General features: G+C 38.3%; 2 protein-coding genes across 2 annotated transcripts in view; both read right to left on the bottom strand.

Annotated features, from left to right (window-relative positions):
• Positions 1–14,647, bottom strand: part of DAW1 (dynein assembly factor with WD repeats 1) — a 312,498-nt gene extending 297,851 nt beyond the window's left edge. The window contains exons 1-7 of the mRNA XM_054074522.1: positions 14,541–14,647; positions 13,209–13,234; positions 7,318–7,390; positions 6,727–6,871; positions 3,370–3,428; positions 2,583–2,705; positions 877–976 (exon numbers count right to left, since the gene is read on the bottom strand). Coding sequence (XP_053930497.1) covers positions 877–976; positions 2,583–2,705; positions 3,370–3,428; positions 6,727–6,871; positions 7,318–7,390; positions 13,209–13,234; positions 14,541–14,647 — 633 coding nt within the window. The remainder of the gene's footprint in view (positions 1–876; positions 977–2,582; positions 2,706–3,369; positions 3,429–6,726; positions 6,872–7,317; positions 7,391–13,208; positions 13,235–14,540) is intronic.
• Positions 14,648–19,020: 4,373 nt separating this feature from the next.
• Positions 19,021–21,293, bottom strand: CCL20 (C-C motif chemokine ligand 20). The gene is made up of 4 exons (XM_009565922.2): positions 21,011–21,293; positions 20,645–20,759; positions 19,814–19,891; positions 19,021–19,522 (listed from the first exon to the last, which is right to left on the bottom strand). Exons 1-4 carry the CDS (start codon positions 21,261–21,263, stop codon positions 19,495–19,497), a joined length of 474 nt encoding a protein of 157 aa, XP_009564217.2. The 5' UTR covers positions 21,264–21,293; the 3' UTR covers positions 19,021–19,494.
• Between the last annotated feature and the right edge of the window lie 2,625 nt (positions 21,294–23,918).

Below are 23,918 nucleotides of genomic sequence, written 5' to 3'. Positions count from 1 at the left end.
TCTAAGGGATAACTGTTTCAAAGTATCCAGAGAATCAAACCCCACTGAAACCAACCTCCCCTCCCACCAAGGTAAACCACCATTTTCTGACCCCAGTTATAGGCCCGACAATATACAAATTAAATTCCAATTTTTTCCAGAAACAATTTCCAGAAATGCTTTATTGAATAATGATTGCATCGCTATTAAAAAATATACTCTGCATTGAAATTAAGCATTTCAGTGGATTTGCCCTGATCTTTTCAATCAGAATGCTGTACATCAAGATATTTGCTATTGCTAACAGGGCTTCTAGTGCACTGGAAAGGAAACCAACCATTTTTAACCTTAAACTGTTTCTGTTTCATATAACTGTGACATTTCATCACATACTCTCAGTTTACACAGTTAAATTTCAGAATTTCATTCTTCTGTGGCTCAAATCGGTCCTGTACGTGAAGTACAGATTTCAGCACAAAAAACAGCAATACAAGCAATGATGTTCTTGTGTATTCAGTTCTGCAAAAATGAGAGGCAATACAAAATATCTAGAAAAATAAATGAGTTGTGTAAACAAATCAAGGAATAAATACATGTAATGAATTGAAAATTCCAATTGTTACGGTCTTTTTCAAAAATGTTTTAACATTTAGCAGACAAGGGAAATTCTAACGAACTAAAACATATTTCAGATTGCAGAACGTTTTATTCTGTTTCTTAAGAACTGTAAGACTATCTTTTCTTGCAGTGCAGAAATGCTCACAAGATCTGCATGTGTGAAAGATTCAGCAGAATATCTGCCCCTTCGAATGTCAGCTCACAGGTACTTGGAACCCACAGCCATCACTGATGATGTGAGGAAACAGAAAGGAATAAGAAATGTACATCAGTACTTACTATTTCTGCACTATGTCCGCTGAAAGTATGATAACATTTTCCTGTCTCTGTACTCCAGAGTCTGCAGGTTTTATCAAAAGATCCAGTGGCAATCTTGTCACTAAATGGAAAAAAGTCCTGTCATTTTTATTTAGGAAAAAACCTTTGACTTCAAAGACAATAGAACTTACAGAAACAATCCTCAGTTGCCAAAGCCTGCATGCATTTTGGTGCATTCTGCCACACTACAAGATCCTGGAACAGAATTTCACAAACAGAAGTTTTGTAAAGAGAAAAAAATTAGCAAATATGATTAGTTTCTAAAAGAGCCACTGTGCCTCTCTGTTGGCATAGAAGATGCTAACCTACATTAGAGATGAGGTTATCTGCTGTGCTTCCAGATATATTTAAATGTTATCTCGTTCCATCAGATAGTGTCTGTTTATCCACAGTTATAAAATCTTTATAAGCAGGTTTAGCCAAATTTCAGAGGCCAAACTCCACTTCCACTGAGGTCAGTGGAAGTGTCGTGACCACTGCAGTTAGAGCAAGATTGAACTGATGGGAGGTACCCAGAAAATGTGGCAAGGAGCATTGTATCTAAACCTAAAAAAAAGCAGAAAAAAAGATTCTTTTTTATTGACCTTTTAAGTTAAAAGTAGCTCAAGGCTCTTCTCAGATTTTTGATCACTGTGTAGCACTTCTTCACTTTTATGATACAGTCTAGTTATTGATCTTTGCACAGATTTTTTTCATAGCTTAGTTTCTTCGGAGTATATAAACCAATTTCATTAATTACTTTTTTTCAAGTAAAGAATAATATCAGAATATAAGACATTGACAGAGTGGTTTCTGAATTAGATAAAGTCTAGAAAGAAATTAGTGATGCTCTAAATAGTGTAATGGCAAGTCTTTAATATTTATTTCTTTAATATTTCTTTGATATTTTTTGCCTGATAAACAGGACATCGAACAGTGAAAGAAAGATGATTAAATATAAAGCTAGGAATTGTTTTCTATTATTTTTCAGAGAAACAAAATGCTTAGTTACACATGACAACATGAAGCAAATGACAATGAAACTTCACTGGCTAATGTAATTCCCCTCACCTAACAAATGCCAATTCTAACCTGGCGCAGTAATGAGACACTTCATTTCACATTTGACATTCATAGGGCGGCACCCTGTGGATTTTATAAAAATTACCCAATGACTCTGACACTGTCCTAAAAAATAATGAGTGTGCAATGCCAAATGAAGAAATCCACTTTTGTTGTGACAGAAATGTTCTTTCTCCTTAACTGAAGCAACACAAGCGGTTATAAGTACTTTTACCTCACATCATATACAAGTACACGGAGGCAGTAAAGAATGATTAGCATTCAGAACAAAATCTGATCATGTAGATATTATTGAAATGAATCTGTGTTTCAATATATTAAACTGACTTACACTTGTATTTTTCAAGACACTGAAGATTATGCTTTGAATTTCTAAATTTCATTTTAAAAAATTATAGCAGAAAAGATGCTTGAATGTATCTCTTATACAAATAACATACAGTGCCATCCCATGGTGATTAGCTATAGCTGAACCTTACGAGCTCAGAATTGGAACACTTTCAATTTGAGATAGTCTATTTCGTGTTAAAGTTTGAGTAAGAGTTCTGTATCTGCAAAATAACATGATCAGCAATTACAATGTATCTCAGAGAAAATTTATTTACCCATAGGGATTATTGAAAGCTATTGCATAGACAACATTTCTGTGTCCCTCCAGCGTACGTAGCTCTTCTCCTGAAGCAGTATCCCATATTTTGCAGGTTCTGTCATAGCTTCCAGTGATAAATCTAAAGCAAAGAGAAATTAATTTCCAAATACAGTAAATATCTTACTAGTCGTGGTGCACGGTCAAATTAGTTATTTCCACAAATTTCAGTTAGCCCTGTCTTAGACCCTAAAACTTTCCTTTCTTTCAAAAATACAGGTTAATTACCATAGAAGGTCCTTCTCTTTTAGTTTTAAAAAAAATATTACTCATGAAAAACTTGTTTGTAATCTTTAACACATTTCAACTAAAAAGCAAGACACTGCTTTCAAGACATGAAGGGAAAAAGTGATTAGGCATATGCCCACAGTGAAATCAATTAACATGGAATTCTACTACAGTGAAGGTCCAAAATGAATTTATGTCAAAGACTCATTAGCTTTCAGTAATATTCATTTTATTGTCATAAAGGCGCTTCTTTCTGAAACATGATACTTGTCAATTATCACCTAGGAAGAAAAAAACTACATAAATTGAATCTCACCATCTACTTTTTTTGCATCTCCCATCGATTCTCCCACAGAGGTCTGAACATCAATCCCCAATCATGCTTGCAGCTGATCATAAGCAGCACAGCCGAATACTTTTTGCAGAAGGATACAAACACTGAAATTCTCTTACATTTTAATGTACAAATACAAAACTTCAATTAGAAATTATTTCTTTTGACTTTGAAAACAACTTACCGAGAACCAGATTTGTTAAACGCTACATTAGTCAGTGGCAATATATGTGCTCTAAGTACCTGAAACAGAAGTGGGGGAGAGAGAAGAAAACAATATTAGATGCACTTTCAAAAAGAAAAATAACGCTTAAAATATCCAGTAGCTTAATACTTTCTCCTCCTCCTGTCCGATCAGCAGTTACTACTGTAATACATTAATCCTGAACTGAAAAAGCCCCAATGCCTGAGCAGGTTATCACTGCAGCTATTATGTGGTACTTATTTCAAAGTTATATTTTGCTTGAATGAACTGTCTTCTCCCCCATGTTTGCTTTCTCTCCACCCTCTCTGAGACCAGCAAAGTAACACTAGACCAGAGCTGAAAGGGCAAATCCAAATGAGGGAGGAGAGTATGCCAATGAGATCGCTGATGGAAGAAAACCCAGCTAGTATTAAGCTTTATATAGTGAACCAAGAGATCCAGCTGAACTTAGTACTTTGAGTCTTTTAGGTTATGGGAGCTTTGCACTAATATACAATTTTGTTTTAAAAAAGAAGAACAGAAATAAGCTACATCTATATCCTAGGAGTTCCTGACCAAAAAAAAAAAAATAATAAAGAAAAAGCTTGCAGAACCATAACAAAGACATTTATTGAGACAAAATTCAAAGAGGGAATTTCAAACTTGATGTCCGCCTGAATTGTTTATGTAGTGGAGGTCATTTTGTCCTAACATAGCTTTTAAGTTCCTTTAATCAGAGAGTAGGTATGTTTCACGTATACGGACTCAAACCCATAACAATACGTATTAAGGTTTATTAAACATAGGTGAAAATGGTTTAAAGTATTACTAATGAAAATCAGTGAGCCATGATACCTTGAAAATTACAAAAATACGTAATCTGGATAAAAAATATAAGGTGGCTACTGCATAACAAAATTTGCATTTTAATGACTTTCACCTATTACAAGCTGGCTTCTGCTTGACTCTAAAGAGTAATAAAATCATAACCTGGGAAGTCACACCAGTTGCTGACACTGAAGTAAAGGGATGTTAAAAATACACCAGTGGTCCACTAGGTCTTCTCTATAGTGTAAGAATAAAGAAGAAATGATATACGAGCGATGTCATTTAATCACTGACATAATGTTCCAAGTCAGGATATTCTACGACTATGATATCACCAGAACTTCAACTTTTTCTTCTTTTCTCTAGCTTTCCCAGATGCTTGTCTCTAAATGGAAAATGAGGGGAGCTCAGAGATTGTCTACACAGAAAAATAGGGACTGATAAAAGTGGAAGAGAAACAGCAATGGTCAAGCGAAGTACTGAGAGAGAGAAACAGAACAGGTATTTTACATCAGAGAAACAGCAATTTCTGTTCTCTAGAGAAAGTAAGAAAGTTGTACTTCCAGCTGCAGCAGTGGTACTGGGCAAATAGGATGTGGAAATGATAGAAATATTTTGCTTTTTCACAAACAGCCACAGTATACAAATATCTGCAAATGAGAATGGATAATTATGGAAACTGATAGAAATCTGATCCATTATATTTTTAGGGGTCTATGCAGGCAGCTCTGAACAACAGAAATATTTAACAATTATGGAAAAAAGGGAGGAAAACAAGATGGGTTTATGTTCAGTTTCGGATCACAGGACTAATTCTGTTCTTCCACCACCCCGTGCTGCATTTGCTTCATCCACAGCACTCTAACCCAGCAAGAAATCTTTGTGCAAATGACACAACAATCAAACCCTAAGGCAATATTAAAAAAAAAAAAAGTAATTCGGTTCTTCAAAATTTGCTACAGCAGTCCTTAAGATAAAAATCTGCAAATCCCTACAGCTGACCATCGCTAGGTAATAGTCTAAACCCCAAGAAACTGTTACAAAAGCTTGTTTCTCTTCTCTGTTAGGCTGCCTAACACAACATTGCCACCACAATTACTGGAAATAACAAAAAGATGGGTTTATACACTCATTGAAGATTATGCTCCCTTGCAACAGGAGAAAAATATTCATTTGCAAACAATGCAAACACACGGAACATTACAATCTCACTCCCACCCATCTTTTGCATTTTATCAGTATCTCGGAAGCATCTGATACTCATGTTTCATTTACAAGTCTTAAATTGAGCTGAAACATAAAACAAGTTGTTTTCATACACTTCTAGCAGCTCTTGAGTGAAGGAAATAAGTGAGCACTGGTTGGATCTGCCTGCCTTTAGTATTTGCAAATGCAGAAGCTCAAGTGTGATATTTACCCAACAAAGAACAAATACATCTTTTACACTGCAATTTGAGCAAGCATTTGATGATTTGTCAGTCTCTGCAGTGAAGCTATTTTAAAAGCTTGTGAAAAGCAACATATTACCTCAGTTAAGCATAAATTTTAAAAGTTTCTGTTCTGGTTTAAGGTAAGATGCTTTATTATAGAGCTCTGTTTTCAAGGTTAGAAACCCAGACCTTTGCAGAACTCACCCAGATGTGTACCATTGGTCAGAAGAACACAAGTTATATCCAGCAGAGTGTAAGGGGGTGTTTTAGACAAAAAAAGTACACAAAACTTGTCCTTTTTCTCTCTAAATTTAAGGTAACAATCAATAACAGAACACTGGCCAGCAATTTTTAACAGCTACATATTGCCATCTGCTGACACAATAAAGATAAAACACTTAATTTTTCAGATTGCAACATGCAGTCGCTGGAAGTCATTTTATTTTTTATTTCCACAATTAAATACAATTAAATCTATTCTCTTCTGCCAGACTGAATCCTGGATTTGAAGGCCTGAAAGATCTCTCTAATCGCTTTTCTTAAAAAGCTTACTAATTTAAAATAAATTTTTGAAGTCCTGCCTTTAAGCTGAATATCAAACAACCAATATCCAAACATAATAGTAATGGCAGAAAGCAATGACAAGGATTACTGTATGTAGCAGAATACATAAAAAAGCCATAATTTTCATAAAATTTGGAACAAGTAGAGAAGGTTACGAATATATCTTGGGTTGTTCCCAGTCATAATTTATTTAGAGGCTATTTACAGGTTTTGTTTAAACACAGCTATGGGTGTGCTGGTCCACAGGAATTCTGTTTGACAAATAGGAAATATTTCTCTCTGTCCCAAACAGGCGCTTGTACATAAGGCTGTTTAAGCAGTGTCTAGGCACAGTCACACTTCCCAGAGTTTTGGGGGAATTCCTGGCAGACATAACCAAGTCAGGCTTAGTTGCTCTAAACAGTGCAGATTGAAAAGAGACAAGAATCTGGTCATAAAGTCCAAATTTTGCCCTCAGGCACAATACGCAGCAGTAAAAACATAGTCACACTATCATAACTGCAACCTCCAAAATTATTTTTAAGAGGCCTCTGACCTTAAAAAGATTAAACTTTCGATCATCTTTTTCTTCTAGCTTCTCTTGCAGTCTTTTTAATAAATACAGTACATGTTCCTTGTACGAAGATGTGATGAGAGGTTCTCTTTTTTGAATTTCTTCTACTAAGGCTACAACATCTGTGCTAATTATGAGAAAAAAGAAAAGAAAACAGCAATAAAAAAAAGCCAACCTGAACCTCTAGATTTCATCTTCTGGCAATAATTATGAATACAAACACAAGAATATTATTTACTTGCAGAAAAACTGAAGTAAGCAGTTAAAAGACATGTATTTATCTTATTCTGTAACAGCTTAAAGAAAGATGGATAAACCTTCTTTGATTTGTTTCCTTCCTTCCCTCTTACTAAAGTTATTCAGTAAGCATGACAGTAATACTCAACTGACATACAAGATTCTGTATTTAAAATAGTAGAAGAAAGATTCGACTATGTTATTTTCTCTTCTGCGTGTGTGTTTTAGTGAACAAAGACATAGCTGACTCAATTACATTTAAAACAAACAAACAGAGTTGTATTTGAGCGTGTTGTAAGACAGCAATGTTGTTATCCGAAATTATATCATACTCACTCAGGTCTGAGATTAAGTAAATCGATAGATCTGATCTTTAGCTCATCACTTTGTACATATTCCAGAATAATTCCTTTAAAAAAATAGTGATAAAAAGGTCTTAATTAGATGTATGGAATTTTATAAGATACACTGTAGACAGCGATGTGTGCACTTTTATCACTCCACTGACTTCAGCAGCCCCAGTTCTAGTTGTTGGAGCTAGAAGGAGGCTGACTGTTCTTGCTGAGAATTAGCAGGGTGATGAACAACTCTGAGGCATTTATGCGATAAAATACATTAAATATTATTATTATTTATGAATCGTTTTCTATCGTGGAAATGAACAAGCTCTTTTCTTCCCCAACAATTTTCTGCATGATTTCATCAGCTCTATTTTCAAAGAAATGTTCCTGAAGATATTTGCTGTAGTTTGGTGTTCCAAGAAGCCTGGAAAACATGTTTTACAAAACCTGTTATATTTATTCCAGTGTTCACAAAGGCCTGTGTGCAGTAATGTGTAGAAAATCATATCACACTTTCCGTTTCTAGATACGCTTTGACATCTTTACACCTTCTAATGAGCTGAAGTATTAAAATGTGTAACCACACTGTTTCCTGTTTTGAAGCAGATGTTAAAGAGTTCTGCTGCTCCTTGGTTTTCTTTGGGAAAGGATAATTCAGATTAATTTTTCTGTCATTTTGCATTTTACCAAGTCCATAAGAAAAGTATTTAATTTGAAAGAAAGATCTGTTAGCACAGTACATTTCCTGAGCTGACCATCTCCTTTCTTGTTTCATTGCTGAAAATTCATTAAGTCTCCTGACAGAGTTCATGAAGGCAGCCTAGCATCATAGCTTTTCCAAGCGTGGTTCTGCTCAGAAAATTAATGAAACAAAGACATAAAAATAAGAAATGTGGCAACATTTTGCTAAACGGGACTTTTGATAACACATATACATTTTTTGGTGCCAACTGCTGTCACTTTTGACATTTTAAGGTATTTCTGCAATACAAATAAGGCTGCTTTGACTTCTCAAGGATAAGTTATTAATTACAGCCCCTGTAATTACAGTTATTAACTACAGCTGCTTCATAGAATCACCGAATGCTTTGGGCTGTAAGGGACCTTTACAGGCCATCCAGGACAACCCCGTGCAGGGTCAGGGACATCTTTAACTCGATCAGGTTACTCAGAGAGCCATCCAACCTGACCTTGAATGTTTCCAGCTATGGGGCACCTATGACTTCTCCGGGCAACTTGCCCCAGTGTTTTACCACCTTCATTGTAAAAATGTCTTCCTTATATCCAGTCTAAATCCCCCTGTTTTGAGCTTAAAACTGTTACCTCTCATCCTGTCCCTGCACCCCCTGATCAAGAGCCCCTCCTCAGCTTTCCTGGAGTCCCTTTCAGTACTGAAGGCTGCTCTAAGGTCTCCCCCGATCCTTCTCTTCTCCAGGCTGAACAACCCCAACTCTCTCAGCCTGTCCTCGTATGGGAGGTGCTTCAGCCCTCTGAGCATCTCCGTTGCCTCCTCTGGACCTGCTCCTTCCAGCTGGAAGTCTCTCAGAAAGCCAAAACACCCGTGCCTGAATAATCCAACTGCGAGTGCATCATCTCTACGCTTACTGCTACCCTGGCCGGTGACTGGGGTGATGAAAACCTTCATCCCTTGTGCCACCCCTGCACCCCCCGCTGCCTGCCAAATGACCAGCCCTTGCCCCAGCCCAGCTCCCCCCACACCCCGCTCCGCACCCGGTGGGTAATAGCGCAGGAGCAGCCTCCTCAGCTTCATCCTCCAGCCGTTGGCATCAGCTCGTTGCCATAGCAACGCCCAAACATCATCTACACGCATGCGCGAGAAGGGCATCAGTGCAAAGATTGTCTTTTCAAGCCCCACAGACAGGTTTTTGGCATCCATACATGTGGACACCTAACTACCAGACGTGGATGCTGGTAGCCGGGACAGGAGGAGGACGTGGAGGCGCAACCGAGGCATTTGTCCTCCTCCTGCTCTGCTCCATCTGTGCAGCTGCTCCTAATTTTCCCAGTCAAGTCATCTTGACTGAATGCCATCAGCTAGAACTGCTCGAACTAAATAATTCATACAGCGCTGCATCTAATTTATGACATGGAAGGAAAGTGTCAGATCTTTAAAAGCTACAGTGCACCAAAAAATGATGGAATTTGGAGCCCTAAAGAGCCATAAGTAACAGCACAACAAAGCTGTTGTCACTATTAAGTGACAAATATAACTAATTTAATAACTAAATATATTACACAGGTGAATGTTTAAAAAAGAATGATAAAATCCTAATGGGCTTGATTTGTTTTAAAGAAGAGGTCAGGACAGATACAAAAGCATGAAAATTATAGAATGCTAGGCTGGAAGGGATCTCTAGGATCATCTGGTTCAATCTTTTTAGGTGATATATAGTCTCAGTGAGATGGTATAGAACCCTGTCAAGCTGAGCCTTAAAGTGTCCAGTGTAGAGGAACACAGCGCTTCCCTGGGGAGATTATACCAATGTTTAACTGTTCTCATGGTGAAAAAATTTTCTTCTGGGGTCCAATTGGGATCTCCCCAGGAGCATTACCCGTTACCCCTTGTCTTTTCCGTGTGAACCCTCATAAAAGGGGAGTCTTCATCCTCTTGGTAGAAATGCCTGAAGAGCATCAACAGGGGGAAGCAGTGAACACGTTTTCATTCAGTACCTCTCCTGGTAGCCCACAGCGTTTACCCGTGTCCCTCTGAAGACAGTCCCGGTCAGTGTGTAACACTACGTGACTTTTCCAAAAACACCCACATGGCTCCCTACAGCTTCACTTTGAAGAAAGTCCTTTGGTTTTTTTGAAAGCCAGGAAATAAAATACAATGACCAATTCCAGATTTAGTCTGTGACATGACTGAAGGACAAAGTGGTCTCTGTATTTTTTCGCTCCTATTTGTTTGCTTTAATCTTTTGTCTTTTTGTATGTGGAAAGTCTTGAGGTAGAAAAGTATTCCTATTGAAAACAAATAATCCAAACAGCCTTCCAACTGAATTGACTTACTCGGACCAACCCTATTCAAAAATAACTTTTTGAACAATCCCGAATCGTGGTGGTCTCCAGTCTCTTAACAGCTTTTTGTATTGGTTTAGCATAATATGTACCCACCCAGATTATAATTTCTGAACGTTCTAATATCTTTAAATATCTTTCTGTTCTTTTAACTTCAGCGATGTGACCCATGAACATGGCACGGGCATTTCTTCCTCTGTTAACCTCTTTGTTCTCCATAAATACGCATTCGTGCAGCCTTTCTGGTGCTCTCAGTGTTACTTCTAATCAACTAAAAGTGTTACATTTTATTTTTTTAGGCAAATTTAAAGGCTTTTTAGATCTTTACGGCCTAAGTATCTGCAGTTCCACTGGAACAGACAGTAAGCATTCTCCAATTCTGTACTTCAGGGCTGTATTTGCATCACTGAATCAATTACTGCAATTCTCTTGAACAATAATTTTTTCCAGGTTTTGCATACCATACGCCAAAAAACATTTTTGTGTGTGTGTTTTCTTTTCGTGAGATACAGAAAGGGCAAATGCAGCCCATTCTAAACAGAGGAGAGGGAAGTGGAGAGGATGCCGAGCTCCATGACATCAGTACCCGGTGGTTCACACGTTCCCTCCTCACTTTCTTGCCGTAAATCTCCATCTGAACATGCACCCATCACAGATTAAGAGGCAATAACTACACTGGCAGACAATAAGTCAAATCGGGCCTTGTCTTTCCTTGCAGAAGATTCAGGAGCAGTGGAAATCACAGCAGAAGTCTGTCCCTCTTAGCTCTGGACTTGCTATCCAGCCTGTCCCAAAGAGGCGCTGGCATAATGGCATTGTTTGCTCCAGACGTATAATAACTAGAAAACATTGCTGATCACTGGAGCAGGGGACAAATTGCTAATGCTATGCTGAGATGAAGTTTTTCCCAGAATGCCACCCAGGACAGGCCTGTCTGCAAAGTAAATATACAGCAGCTAACAGCACATCTTTCTGACCAAACAGGACCGGAGCTGTAGCACAGATAATGTTATGTGAGGAGACTTTAGGCAGCAAACGCAAAAACTGTAGGGAAGGAGTGAAAAGAAGGACTTAAACACAGCTATTTACTTGAGGACTAGCCAAGCAGGAACTCCGACGATGCAGCAGATTGAGCTGAAGTCCATACTACTAAACTGTTAAGCAGAAATGCAACTCTTTTTTAAGTGAAGGGGAATGGACAACTAATGTATGCTTTTAGAAGGAAAATTTTCACGCTGCTGGAGCAAAATTGTCCTGGATTTTGGATTTTTTAGCATCCAAAGAGTGCACACAACCTCTAAGGGATGAAAGCCCAGCTTCAAAGAATCTGCATACGCACCATAAAGAGTTCAAAAACATCTATCCTGGAAAGAAAAATTAAATGCTGAGATACAGCCAAGATCTCCAGCATTTTTTTTTATCTCTGGATGAGATGATCAGCTTTTATGTACAGAGATCAAAAGTATTGACCTTATCAGCTTGGAAAGATAACTTAGAAATCGATGCTCCCAGTGCTTTTTTTGCTTATGTCAGCAGTTTGCATGAGCATCAGAAAGTTAAGGCACTCTAAACCTCACTATCAGTCAATAATCAAATGCTGTTTGAAAGGCTGCGATACACTCTTATCTAGAGTGCTGGAGATAACTGTGCTGGACAGTTTGAAGGAAAATTAATGTGATTTCAATGAAGAGCTTCCTTTTGAGAACTCTGGGTTCTTCCTGCCAACATAGGTATGAAAATCTCTCTTTTCTTGACCAAAAGTACCATCCTAAGAAGAATAACAAGAAGAAAGTGTTTCTGACTCACACACCTTCTTTGCTTGCAGAGAAGAGTGGGTTTTAGGCTTCCTGGTTTAAAGTTGTATCTTGACCCACTTGTTCTGAAGTAGGTCAGTCTGTGGTACGCTGAACTAAGTCAGAAAGGGCAGCCTAAGAGTAGTCTGAGCTAAGGGAAAGATGTAGAAAGCCACTTCCTATTTCTGTTATGTTAGTAATGGTTGCAGTGGATTTTTACTGAGGGAAGTTTTTGCATGCTGCCCTTTCTCACGTGCTGTCCTTATAGTTATCTGGTCAGTCAGATGCACGAGGACTGTGCTCTGATATTTCCTTTTTTCAGCTTGACTAATTAAATGGGTTTAGGTAATTTTTCAAGGTTGTTTTATTCTGGTATAGATAATCTTCTTCCTCTTCCCTGAACAGCCACAACTATACACTTAGACTTCTCTGTGAATTGTTACAGCTCCTTCTCACTTCTGCTCTGTTATTTCCAGTACTAACCATGACACCATAGCCATGAGAAACATTAAAACTATATTGCTTCTATTAGAACAGAATCTTGTGGGAGCTTACTGTTTGCTAGGTAAGAGCTATTCTGGGAGGAAGAGCTGTGTTATGGAACAGACAAAATGTTTTCTTTCCCAAAAATTGTTTTTCATCTCTGCATGTCTGTTTTTATCAGTTTAAGTTACCTTGAATAAAAAAAATTACTAGCTGCTATTCACTTCGAAAGTGTGCCATCTTCAAGTTTCTGTTCACTTGAATAGATTCCTGTGTTATTTACTACAGTGAGATAATAACAAGTACCAGAAAGGAACAGTTGTTCTCTTCTTTGCTCTTTTCTTCCATCTTCCATTTCTTCACACTGCTTACATAACCCATGCAGACAGGCAAATTCCGTACATTCTTACTTGTTTAAGTCAAATTTTCACTTAGTTGAAAAAAGTTTTTGGTTGCTGTCTACTTTTTGAGAGAAAACCCTTCCTCTTAAACTTGCCAAGCTGATGGGGAGCCCAGACAATATAAAAAATTCAAAGTGGAAAAAGAAACCAATAAAACATATTTCTCTTACCCTCTCTGAGAAGAACATAGGAATGGCTTTAATCTTTCTTTCCGTGGTTCAGACTGTAGGGGGCTGAAGACCTTTTAGTTAAGCAGAGTTGTGTCATCCAGTCCAGACAGCAAAGCTGACAGTATCAGGTAATTACGCAAGTATTTTGTGGTTAGGTTGTCTGAGCTGCAAGACAAAAACCACTGAGTTGTCTTTCTGCATCTAGTGAGGAAAAAAAGGAGAAGCACTTCTTCTATATACACTTAACACACAATTGAGTCAAACGACTTTGAGTCAGAAGGAAGACATATTCCTACCAATAACAGAATTTCTATTAAATCTACAACATAATTGAAAAAGATAAGTAGTGAAGCCACTTTGTTTCATGAAAGCTTCATTAGAGTGCAAGCATGTTCATCTCAACACTTGTTTCAGTTAAAAAGTCAAAATAACTCATCTGGGCTTTTATATTTAATTTTTACGATGCCAAAACTCATTAAGCATTTCACACAAACCATCATGTTTTCTTTATATCTGTATACGTTCACTAAGTATGATAGTCCCATTTCATTGTTGCTGTGTTTCTTGTTTACCATCATTTTGATGTACATCATATGAATCGGCAAAACAAGATATATCATCCATTCATTGCAGTTTGCATTAATACAGCACTATCCACTTTCAAATTTATAAGACATTTTTGCCTACTCTCATACTGATTTGGAGCATGTTATAGAGTGAGCAACTCTGAGATTTGCAGTATCTCAGGTATCTTTGAGATTTGAGTTGTCTCTGAAGGACATTTTGACCACCTATTCCTGGTTGTAACAATTTGAAACTGTTGTCCACTGGAACACAAGACCATATTTTTCAATCAGCTCTAGTAAATGTACATTTGAAAAAAAGAAATCACTGTAGAAAAGCATAAAGCTTACATATTATTACATGAAAACTTTTGCATGAGCGTTTTGGTTTGTATTCCTTAAGTACAGCTATAAAACAATGCTTTTGTGTATGTGAGATACTGCCACATATGAGTGAACAGATGAAGCCACCACACTGATCACTCTACAGCTCCTATTTATCTGCCAAATTAAATCCGTCATTCCCAAGTTCCCATCTGCCTATTTTGTAAGTTTATAGTATTCTCACCAGCTTTGTACCTGACCAATGATGCTGCAAATATATTAAACTAGCCTTTTAATCTTGACAGTGTGATTGACAATGTCACTGTAGGTTGGACCACTTACTTGAACTCATCCCCACTGACACAACCCTATTTAGATGACTCAACCAGTCAGTGCGTAGCACTTTGCTGTCTCCTCCACCCAGGTATGAGCTGTAGCTTCTTACCAATTTCTACTGTTTCTCTTCCCTTGGTACATAATGATGATATCTACTGTCATTTCAATATTTGTTATATAAATTCTTAGTACAGAGTTTATCCCCTTGTAAGCCATGTTCCTTCCAGAACAATCTATGTTTTGATTAAATTTTATCATTAAACTTTACCATCCAGAATCTGTATGGCCATGATGGTAGATAAAATCCCTTAAGCATAGCACACGCATTGTAATTGTATCCTGCACAACTCTGTATAAGGACACTATATAAGGCATATTGTTCTTTCAAAGGGCTCTCAACTCAGACTATTGATTGTCTCCTTGATAAAAAAAAAATGAGTAGAGTTTGCAATTTAAAGTTAGGGGATAGCAAAGTCTGAGGAACATGGGAATGTAGATAGGATGCATACAAGTAATTTTTTTTACTTTCTTTTAGGAATATAACTGAAATCATATAAGCAAAACTATAGAAACATCATTTTAAATTTAATGATAACAATCAACAATAGTATTTTAACTTCTACTTTTCCTGTGACATATTTGCTTTTTAAGCATACAGTATTCTGAATTTTGTCTAATTTTGAAGATTGCATAGTCTTTGAATTAATGCTATAAATTCAAAGTGGCTAAAAGACTATTAAACAAGTGCCTGGGTTTATTTACATAAATAATGCATAATGCTACATAAGCATTACATAGCTACATAAGCAATACCTAATGCTTAATACATAATAGAAGCCACACACCGTATCTGTTGTATACCATATTGAAATGTTCTAATGCCAGCAACTCTTGTTGAGCTTTGTCTGGAAGTTATCTGCAATTGATAATGCAGAAGGAACAATTTACAAATCTCTAACAGAGTTAGGACTCCCGAATCAGAGCAACCACAAGATCACAAGAACGTAGATCATTGTTTTCCATTTACGTACAGTCATGTAACTATAATCAGCTGATAAACTTAACACAAGTAACGCACTGGGATTAGTCTGAAGACTAAAAAATACTTTTATTATTCATATTTTGGCAAAGGACATTGCCTATAAACCTGTATTTGGAGTAAGATTGCCAGGGTGTACCACAGCCAAGCTCAGCATACAGGCAGCTGTATTGGTTTGACTTTTATCCAGCTGGGTGTGTGCCATTAAAATCAAGCGACAGTGTCATAAGCCTACAGCCCTCCTTGGTTCACTAATTCCTCAGTTCACTTCTCAACAAAATTACAGCTGAACAATATATTCAGGTTCATCAGGAGAGAAGTTACTACACCTGGGCTCGTTGGTACTGGTAACTGAAAATAACTGACCCGTTATCAACACTCCTATGAAAGACCTAAAAGTGTCCTTGTCATTAAGCCTGGTTTACAGCTATTCTTGAAAGTGTGCATACCACAGGCTAAGAAGGGCCTTCACTCATTTGTCTCTTGGGTTTGCACGTGCTTTACAGCCCTCTGTTGAGTGGAAGGTCGAAAAAATAAGAGACAGGGAACAAAAAAGTGTTCAACTGATTGAGAAGAGCTGCCATCAATTGGACAGTAATTCAGTAAATAACTTGCTAGTACTCGCTCAGCAGGCGAAATGTGACGGGTTTTATATTTTAACAGTAAAACTAAATCAGCAGAAGGTTTGCTATTCCTTACAAAACTGTTTAAGCAATGCTGTTATTTTTATCATGAACAACTCTCCTGCCTTTCATTAACACCTACTGATTTTTAAACACAGTGTGCAGCGACAGATAAAAATGCATACTGACAGCCATTCCTCATTGTATACATTTATCTATATAGGTAATTACATAGGATGATACAGAGATATGAGAAAGAATAGTATTTAAACACATTTTCCTGCTAGCCAAGAACAGATCCAAATCCAGAACTGGAACAGATCTAGATCCATGCATCAGACAATACCAATCACTATCAGTCATACTACTGAAATTCTTTAAACTGGTAACTTACACAACAGCTTTATTTTCACAGACTTCTACTGACAGCTGCTCCATGTAACTGACCCCAATGAGGCACTTTTCTCTGGGTAAGAAAGGCAGCAATCATGGTTGATTTGTGCTGGAGTGGGAGGAAAAAAAGTATTAGGAAATGAGCAAGTCTAATTATGATTCCATATATGAAGATAAAGTTTTCTGACAAAGACCCCAAGATAATGAAATGCTGCAATGTCCTGACTGGAAATGGTGTGAGATCGCTTCAGGAAAAAGAAAAAAAACGAACTAAAAAAGAAGTAAAAATAAAAATAAAACAAACAACAACAACAGTACAAAAACCCATAGACAAAGAGCGGATTAATATACAAACAGTGTATAATAATACACAGGCAGAGGAAGCACTGAGGACAGGTCTCAATACAGCAAGGACAGGAGAGTTTAGAACTGAAATACGAAGTTGCCCTGAGACTTCGAAGGGAAAACTCTAACACCTATTATCCAAATGATATCTGAGCTCTGACAAAATGCTTCCTTGGCATTTTGCAAGAAAAAAACCCAACTATATAAAAGGGAAGTCACCAAATGATCATCTAACACTGCACATCAAATTATTGAACAACAATGCACATGATGAATTAGGAGCTGTGGGTCAAAGATATAGAGCAAAAATAAACTTACCCACACAAACACAGAACAGCTTCACCAAAGTAATCAGGATTAAGGTTTTCCTAGAAATGGTCATACTTTTCAGAGCTGTCAGAACTTTTATCTGGCGACTTAAGGTTACTTACAAAAATGGGCCTCAAATCTGATGATTTTGGAGAGCTAGCACTGACTTATAAAACTTGCTTGTATCCTCAGGAATGTTTGGAGAGACATGCTATTTTCACGTGGATTTCCTGCCAGTGTCATAATGACCTTATCAATCTATGCTATCAAGCATACAAAACAATTTTCAAATTATTATTTTTTTTCCTCCAATGAGGTTGGTAGTAAAAAAAATATTCAACTACAACAAGAGGAACTAAAAAAGACAACCCTCAAGTCATAGCTCTGTGGATCAAGGGTCTGGGTTTTGTGACAACAGAGCCATGGCTAACAAGAGGAAGGATGAATTGCGGAAGCAATACAAAACCTTTAACTGTAAAAAGAGCCACCCACAGGATTTCACACATTTTGTTCCCTTGCTTTGAATTTGCCAGCTTGGACTCTAGGCTTTTCTACACCAAGTTCATACATAAGTCTGATTCCCAACATCTCCATGAATGTCTACTTCTTCCCAGGGCAGGACTGGGGAATCTCACCTCCTGATGCTGTTACACAAATCCATTTATTGTGTTCATACCAATCTTTTGGCACTGATTTAGCCTGCGAGCTATTTGAGCCCAAATAGAAACCCACACCAGAGCCAATAGGTATGAGGCACAGCTCTGCAATTTGGTCCAGAAATTATGGGAATCCCTGTGGAACACACTGGGTGGTTTCTCCTCTCTGAGAGGCCAATATATCCTTACCTCCTTAATGTCAAGCTTATGGAATTCACCTGCTAGAAATTAAAGCAAATTAACCTCCTCCTTTAGAGCCTCACACAGACAGAATTGCCAGTGCTCAGGTCTGCAGATTGCTTAGTTTCTAGCAAGTTTTGGAACAAGAAAATAACAGCCTTACACTCATGAACACCATTTAGAAAAACCAATACCACTCATCTCCTCTCTCGAGAACACCAAAACCACTTAACATTTAAGTTTAAATTAAATTAAAATCAATGCTTGTCTTTGTGACTGAAAGGTACCAAAAGCCAAGATGTAGATTCATCTGCAGGACTCCGATGCTGACAGTGACTACACCTACACAGCCAACTTGGTCACATCCCCAAAGTCCACATGGGTCCTGTAATAGTACCTAAAAAGCTGAGCAGTCTTTGCCATTCAACCTGCATCCATGTTCCACCTGCTCCACAAAGTCCCGTTGTTTTATTGGGCATCATTTGTGATGCAATAGGCACTACAGACCTCCATCAACAGATCTTGCATCAGGAAAATCTCATTATGCTAAAAATCATAGGGTACTGTAGGAAACACACAAAGGGGAAGAAAGCACTGCAAATTTCTCCTCTAGAGATAGGCCTTTAAGTTGAGAACAGACTGTCTTATCATAATTATAACTTTTCCCCTGAGGATGAGCTAGAATCTTGCCCAGTAACAATGTGTGTAAGGTTTCTCCTGAACAAACAGAGAGACTGGTAAGAAGAATTCCCTCAAATCTGTTTAAGATGAAACTGAGCTAAGAATAGGTCTTCATGTTAAGAAAAATCTTCATTCACAGCTGCCATCTGAGGGAGAGGAAGGAACTATATCCTACGGAGTTCATAGGTGCCCATAGGGCAACCAAAGTGAGCACGGTGGTAAATGGCTTTAGCAGGTGCAAATACACTGTTGTAATTTCTTCAGCTGCAGGGTCATAAGCAAAGGAACGAATTTCAAGGGGATATCGCCTTTTTCAACCAAAAAAAATAAACATATCCCACAGAAAATACAGATTTTAACATTTATTTTCTTTTAAACTGCAATTTCAATTTTTTTTCTACAAGCAAATTTGTTTAACAATAGATCAAGAGGTATCATAATGCTAACTACAGTTGAAAGGAAATACAAGGCAATGCCAAAGAAGTTACAAAATACACAGAATAAATAACCCACTTTACACATCCTGAATAAAACAAACACACAATAAACTTACTAAAATTCACATTGTGTACAACAGCTTAAGGCAGTCCTTACTAAATAATACTCATGTTGTCTTAGTAACATACACACATTAATAAAAGTAGAAACTTTAACAAAATGCTTAATTCAAGCAAAACAGCGATGCAATATGAATCAACTCAAGGAGTTCAATGGTTCCAAAGAAGCCAGAGATAGTGGTAAGCACACAACAGTGTACAAGATGATGATCTCAGCCGAGAGGTTGAACCTAGTGGTTCTTCAGCTCCATCTGTATTTAGTTCCCTGCTGGAAACCATATCACATTGACATCTTCCTGAGCTTTTGGCTGTTAAAAGAATGAGAGAACGCATAAATAAATGACCTCAGCTGTGGGTGTCCAAGATATCTCCAAGACAGAGCACCTCCTGAGTGAATAGCTCAGGCAGAAAAAAAGGACATGTGACATGACTGTCCCTGGGAAGACTCTATAAAAGAGTAGCTATCTCTGACAGGAGATGGAAAGGCAAATATGTTCAGCATTGCCACCAGAAGTGGTGTTCAGGAGATGTAAGAAATGGGCTTTTGTATATACTCAATTTTCATCAGCCTAGTAGTATTTAGATATTTAGATTCCTACCTCAGGAAAAGAAGATGCTTCTTCACCCAGCCTTCCTTAGGATTTACACAGGCATGCAGTCCACTATAAGTGTGGAAACTGGAAAAGAAATAACGATACAAAGATCAGTAAACCATTAGAAATCTCTGCTAGCAAATACTATGAAGATGTATTTGGTCAAAACCGTACATCATAGTTACTCTACACAATAAGCAATAGCAGCTGCTTTTATAAATGCCAGTTAGAGATGGGATGCTCCACAACCCCTCCAATACTATATGAACAAAAAGAAACACCTAATGAAATTAAAATATAAAAGCTGCTTCAATCTCAAGGATAATTTTTTGCATGAAAAAGTTGTGTTCCTTTTGTTGGAACTATCAAGACAAAGAACTTCGCTGGATGCCAAAAATCATTTGTGTGACTAAGGACAATAGTTACTGTCCAGCTAAGGTGACAAAACAACATTTAGGAGGGCTTTGGAAAAAAAAAAAAAATCCAGTCTCTATGAATTAAGAAAACTCTTTGTTGCTTATATATCTGTTAACAGTTTGGGCAAATGAACAACCAGTGTTGGCTACAGTGGCCCTCAGCTGGAGGCAAAGCATGTCTTTGTCTGCACAGTTGATTCCTAGACAGTCAGATTTGTGTTGTACGGCTGTCCTATGCGTTAGGAGTCCCTATCAACATGCTTACAGGGATCACATACAACTTATTCAGTTAATTTAACATTTTGAAAAAGCAATAAGTGTCATGCTTATAACGTTCAAATCATTGTTTCTGCCCAAACAAACATCCTAAGCTTAATACATATCAGGAAAAAACCAGAAGATTTTCTGAAAAGTAACTTACATGATTGCATGGATGTCACAGACTTCACCGGAGAGCTGCTCAGAATAACCCTTCAGGGCCCACCGAGGCAGACGCACTTTGGTGTAAGACAGGCAGCAATCCTGGTTGCTTTGTGCTGGAATGAAGGAAAGCAGCAAAGTAAATAAAAACCCACTTGGAGCCCACTGCCGTGCTGCCTAGGGTACTGGCTGCTCAGCCTCTCGACTATCCGGCTCCCCGTTCACAGGAGAGGAGGATTAGGCAGCGTACTTTGTCGAAATAATTCCCTTCCACCTCTCCCTTGTCTTGCTGCCTGCTGCGAGCAGGCACAGCCTGACACGGCTGGCGATACCTGCTTCCTGGGACCAAACGCCCGAGTTCACTCACCTTTGGAGCTGCCACACAGGAGCAGCGTCAGGAGCCCCAACAGGGACACCAGGATGAAGCTCTTGCTGCTGAAGCCAGTCATTTCCACCCCAGAGAGCAGCTGTGCTTCAGCGAGGGCTTGGCTGCTGCCTGCCTGTCCTGCCAGCTCGCTGCACCTCCACCTGCTTATAAAGCAGTGGCAGGAGCCGCGGGAATTCACACGCGGGCGGGTTCCACTGATATCAGTGGATTTCCCCATGGCAAATTCCATCATGCCCGGTGCAGCCCCAGCACACCTTCCTGGTGCCGGTGCTCTAACCGGAGAGAATAGCGTGCTAGGGAAATTTTTTTTTTTTTTTAAAGTAGGTTAGAAGATTCAGCCAAAAAGTAAAGGAAATAAAAGGCTGTGAGGTAATGGTTCTGTGGGTGAAGGCTGTGTATTTTTAGGGGTAGGAGTGTGGGTTGTGAAATAAGGAAAGTAAAATCTATGTAACTCTCAGTCACCTACAGAAACTGCAGATCTGCTGAGGGCTGTTTTAATAAAGCCCAGCTTGGGGGGAGACAGAGGTGGGCCTAACCCAGACCGTCATGCTCTCAGGAGCCGGGCAACTATCTGCAATGATACCAAAGCACTGCATTAATATTTACTGTTCGGCCAAGACAGTAACTTGAGGTGTTCCAAGTCACTGCTTTCTGAGCTCTAGGTTGTAGTGTTGGTGTGGGCAAGTGGGCAGCATGGAGTATTGATAGAAATAGGTTTCTTTTACCACATATTCACTCCCAATTTCTGCCAGTTTGTCACACATCTGAACTGTTTCACCTGAAACAGAGTTAGCTTAAAAGCAACTTGAAACAGGCCTGTATTTTCTACTGAACCCATACTGTCCAGAACCGCTTCATATGCAATAGCTGTATCTTGTTACTTTCCCATGTCAAACTGTACCTGAGTATTGTGAATCCCGAACATTCAGCTAAAACACACACAATCTTAAGACTGCCTCGCGTGGTTCAAGATAAAACCCTGGAGAGAGGCTCTGTCACTGCTGCAAGCGCACTGTTTGAGCTGCTGCTGAAGGCCACTACTTTCTGATGTGTTTTGGTGACATGTATGAAACAAACGTGATGCTGCAGACCATGTCCTGACCAGCCAGTGTACGCAGGAGCCGCTGTCAGACCCAGGTGGTTGTAGAGTAACCTGAACTTTAAGTAGCTTCTCATAAGGCAGAGCTCAGGGATACCATTAAATCATAATTACACGCTGCCTTTTCTTCACAGACTGCCAATACCACTCAGGAGGTGTGCATTCCTATTATTTCTTCCTCGAAAGGTAGGAAACTTGAACTCCAGAACAGATTGTTATTTGGAGAAATTATTTTCTTTATATGATTTATATATATATATAAATATATATTTCTTTATGTATATATAATTTAGGGAAGCTCACGTGAGTGAGCTGTGTATGAGCAACCTTGCAGCGTGCGTGACGTCACATGTGTCAGAGAGGACAAGGGACAGAGGAAAAGGCAATAAAGTCCCATGCCCTCATGTATGCTGCTTTTTTATAACTGCTTTATGGACCGCAGTGCAATGCCATAAAAATACATAAAGATCAACGCTCTCAGCAAGCAGTTATTTCTGAACTATTTTAAGGACTATCCGTCAGCATTAGGCAATGCTACAAAACAGCTGACCAGAATGATAACACCTGCGATTATGGAAGTTTGCCTTGATAGGTTTTTTCCTTTCCATAAAGATAAGAGTATTTAATATAAATCAATTATATTATAAATTACTATATTACAGGCATCAAGAAGCATCAGGGTGGCCATAAGCAGTTCACCATCTTACCCATCAGCAATAATAATTGATTATTATTATTATTTTTAAGGAGGAGTTCACACCATCCAGTCTCTATCAAGCAACTACCCTTAAGAAGATGTGGAAACTAGGCAATGGATTATCAACTCACATTCCTCTACTTCCATTCTCCTATTTCACTCCAGTGTTGATACTAGGAAAACCTCCAGCTACTTTACAAAGAGAGCTTTCTAAGACTTTCAAGACAGTAACTGTCTCCTCTTACCCATGGATTAGTTTTGAGAGCATCAAGAGTAGTAGGCACACAATTTCAAAAATTGCTAACAAAGCCTTCTAAAAAAAAGCTCAGTTTGATTCCTGTCTTGCTAATCTAATTTTTACTCCATAAATTTAGCTCTCGCCCATTAGTCTGGAGATTTAAGACACAAATTATTTGGGTAATTATGTTTATTGATTAGGCAGCACATCTTTTAGAAAAAGCTACTATCTTATCTGGCTAATAAAAACACCATTGTTATTAGTAATATTACTTCACAATTATATAGTTTCAAGTAATATTGAGTTACAATTCTATTGCTTACTACTAGGATTAAGTAAGCGGTTATATTAATATATTGGTTAAATTATTATAAAGAAAAGTGAAAAATCACTAGTAAGTGATATGAAATTGCGATACTCTGCCTTTCGTCTTGCACTGAATACTAAGGTGCAAGTCTATCCTTCCTTACAAGTTTATCCCTTCTTGCTCCTCCCTCACCGCACTGTCTTTCAGACACAGACCTGGTGGAGAGCCTGGGGGGTTCTCCACAGGGGTTACCCTCAGCATCCCACAGAGCTTGAGCCCAATAGGACAGCTTTACCACTGCCTCGAGGCAGCCACACTCCTCCTGTCACAAGATACTCCCATTTCTTGTCTCCTATCTTCATTCTAACCCATTTTCTACTTTTCTTGAAAGAACATTTTTACCGGCCCTGCATCTCCTTTCTTCTCTCCCCTAATAAACAATTGTACCCTAACTTCTTTTTTGTATTGATCCAAAATCTATTACACCTGTGCCCAACTTTGGTATCTCCTATGCCATTTCCTGGGCAATTACAGCTCAATATATGC

Source organism: Cuculus canorus, chromosome 9 (assembly GCF_017976375.1).
Source record: "Cuculus canorus isolate bCucCan1 chromosome 9, bCucCan1.pri, whole genome shotgun sequence".
NCBI lineage: Eukaryota > Metazoa > Chordata > Aves > Cuculiformes > Cuculidae > Cuculus > Cuculus canorus.
Note: the sequence above shows the minus strand (reverse complement) of the source record. Positions and strands in the feature narration are given on the sequence as shown.

Bases quoted from the DNA above. Each gene is read 5' to 3' on its own strand.
- CCL20 (XM_009565922.2), bottom strand. From the start codon at position 21,263: ATGATGGAATTTGCCATGGGGAAATCCACTGATATCAGTGGAACCCGC. The intron at 20,760-21,010 runs GTGAGTGAACTC...CCTTCATTCCAG, and splicing joins CCTGTGTGGCAGCTCCAAAG to CACAAAGCAACCAGGATTGC. The intron at 19,523-19,813 runs GTAGGAATCTAA...TTCTTTTAACAG, and splicing joins AAGCATCTTCTTTTCCTGAG to CCAAAAGCTCAGGAAGATGT.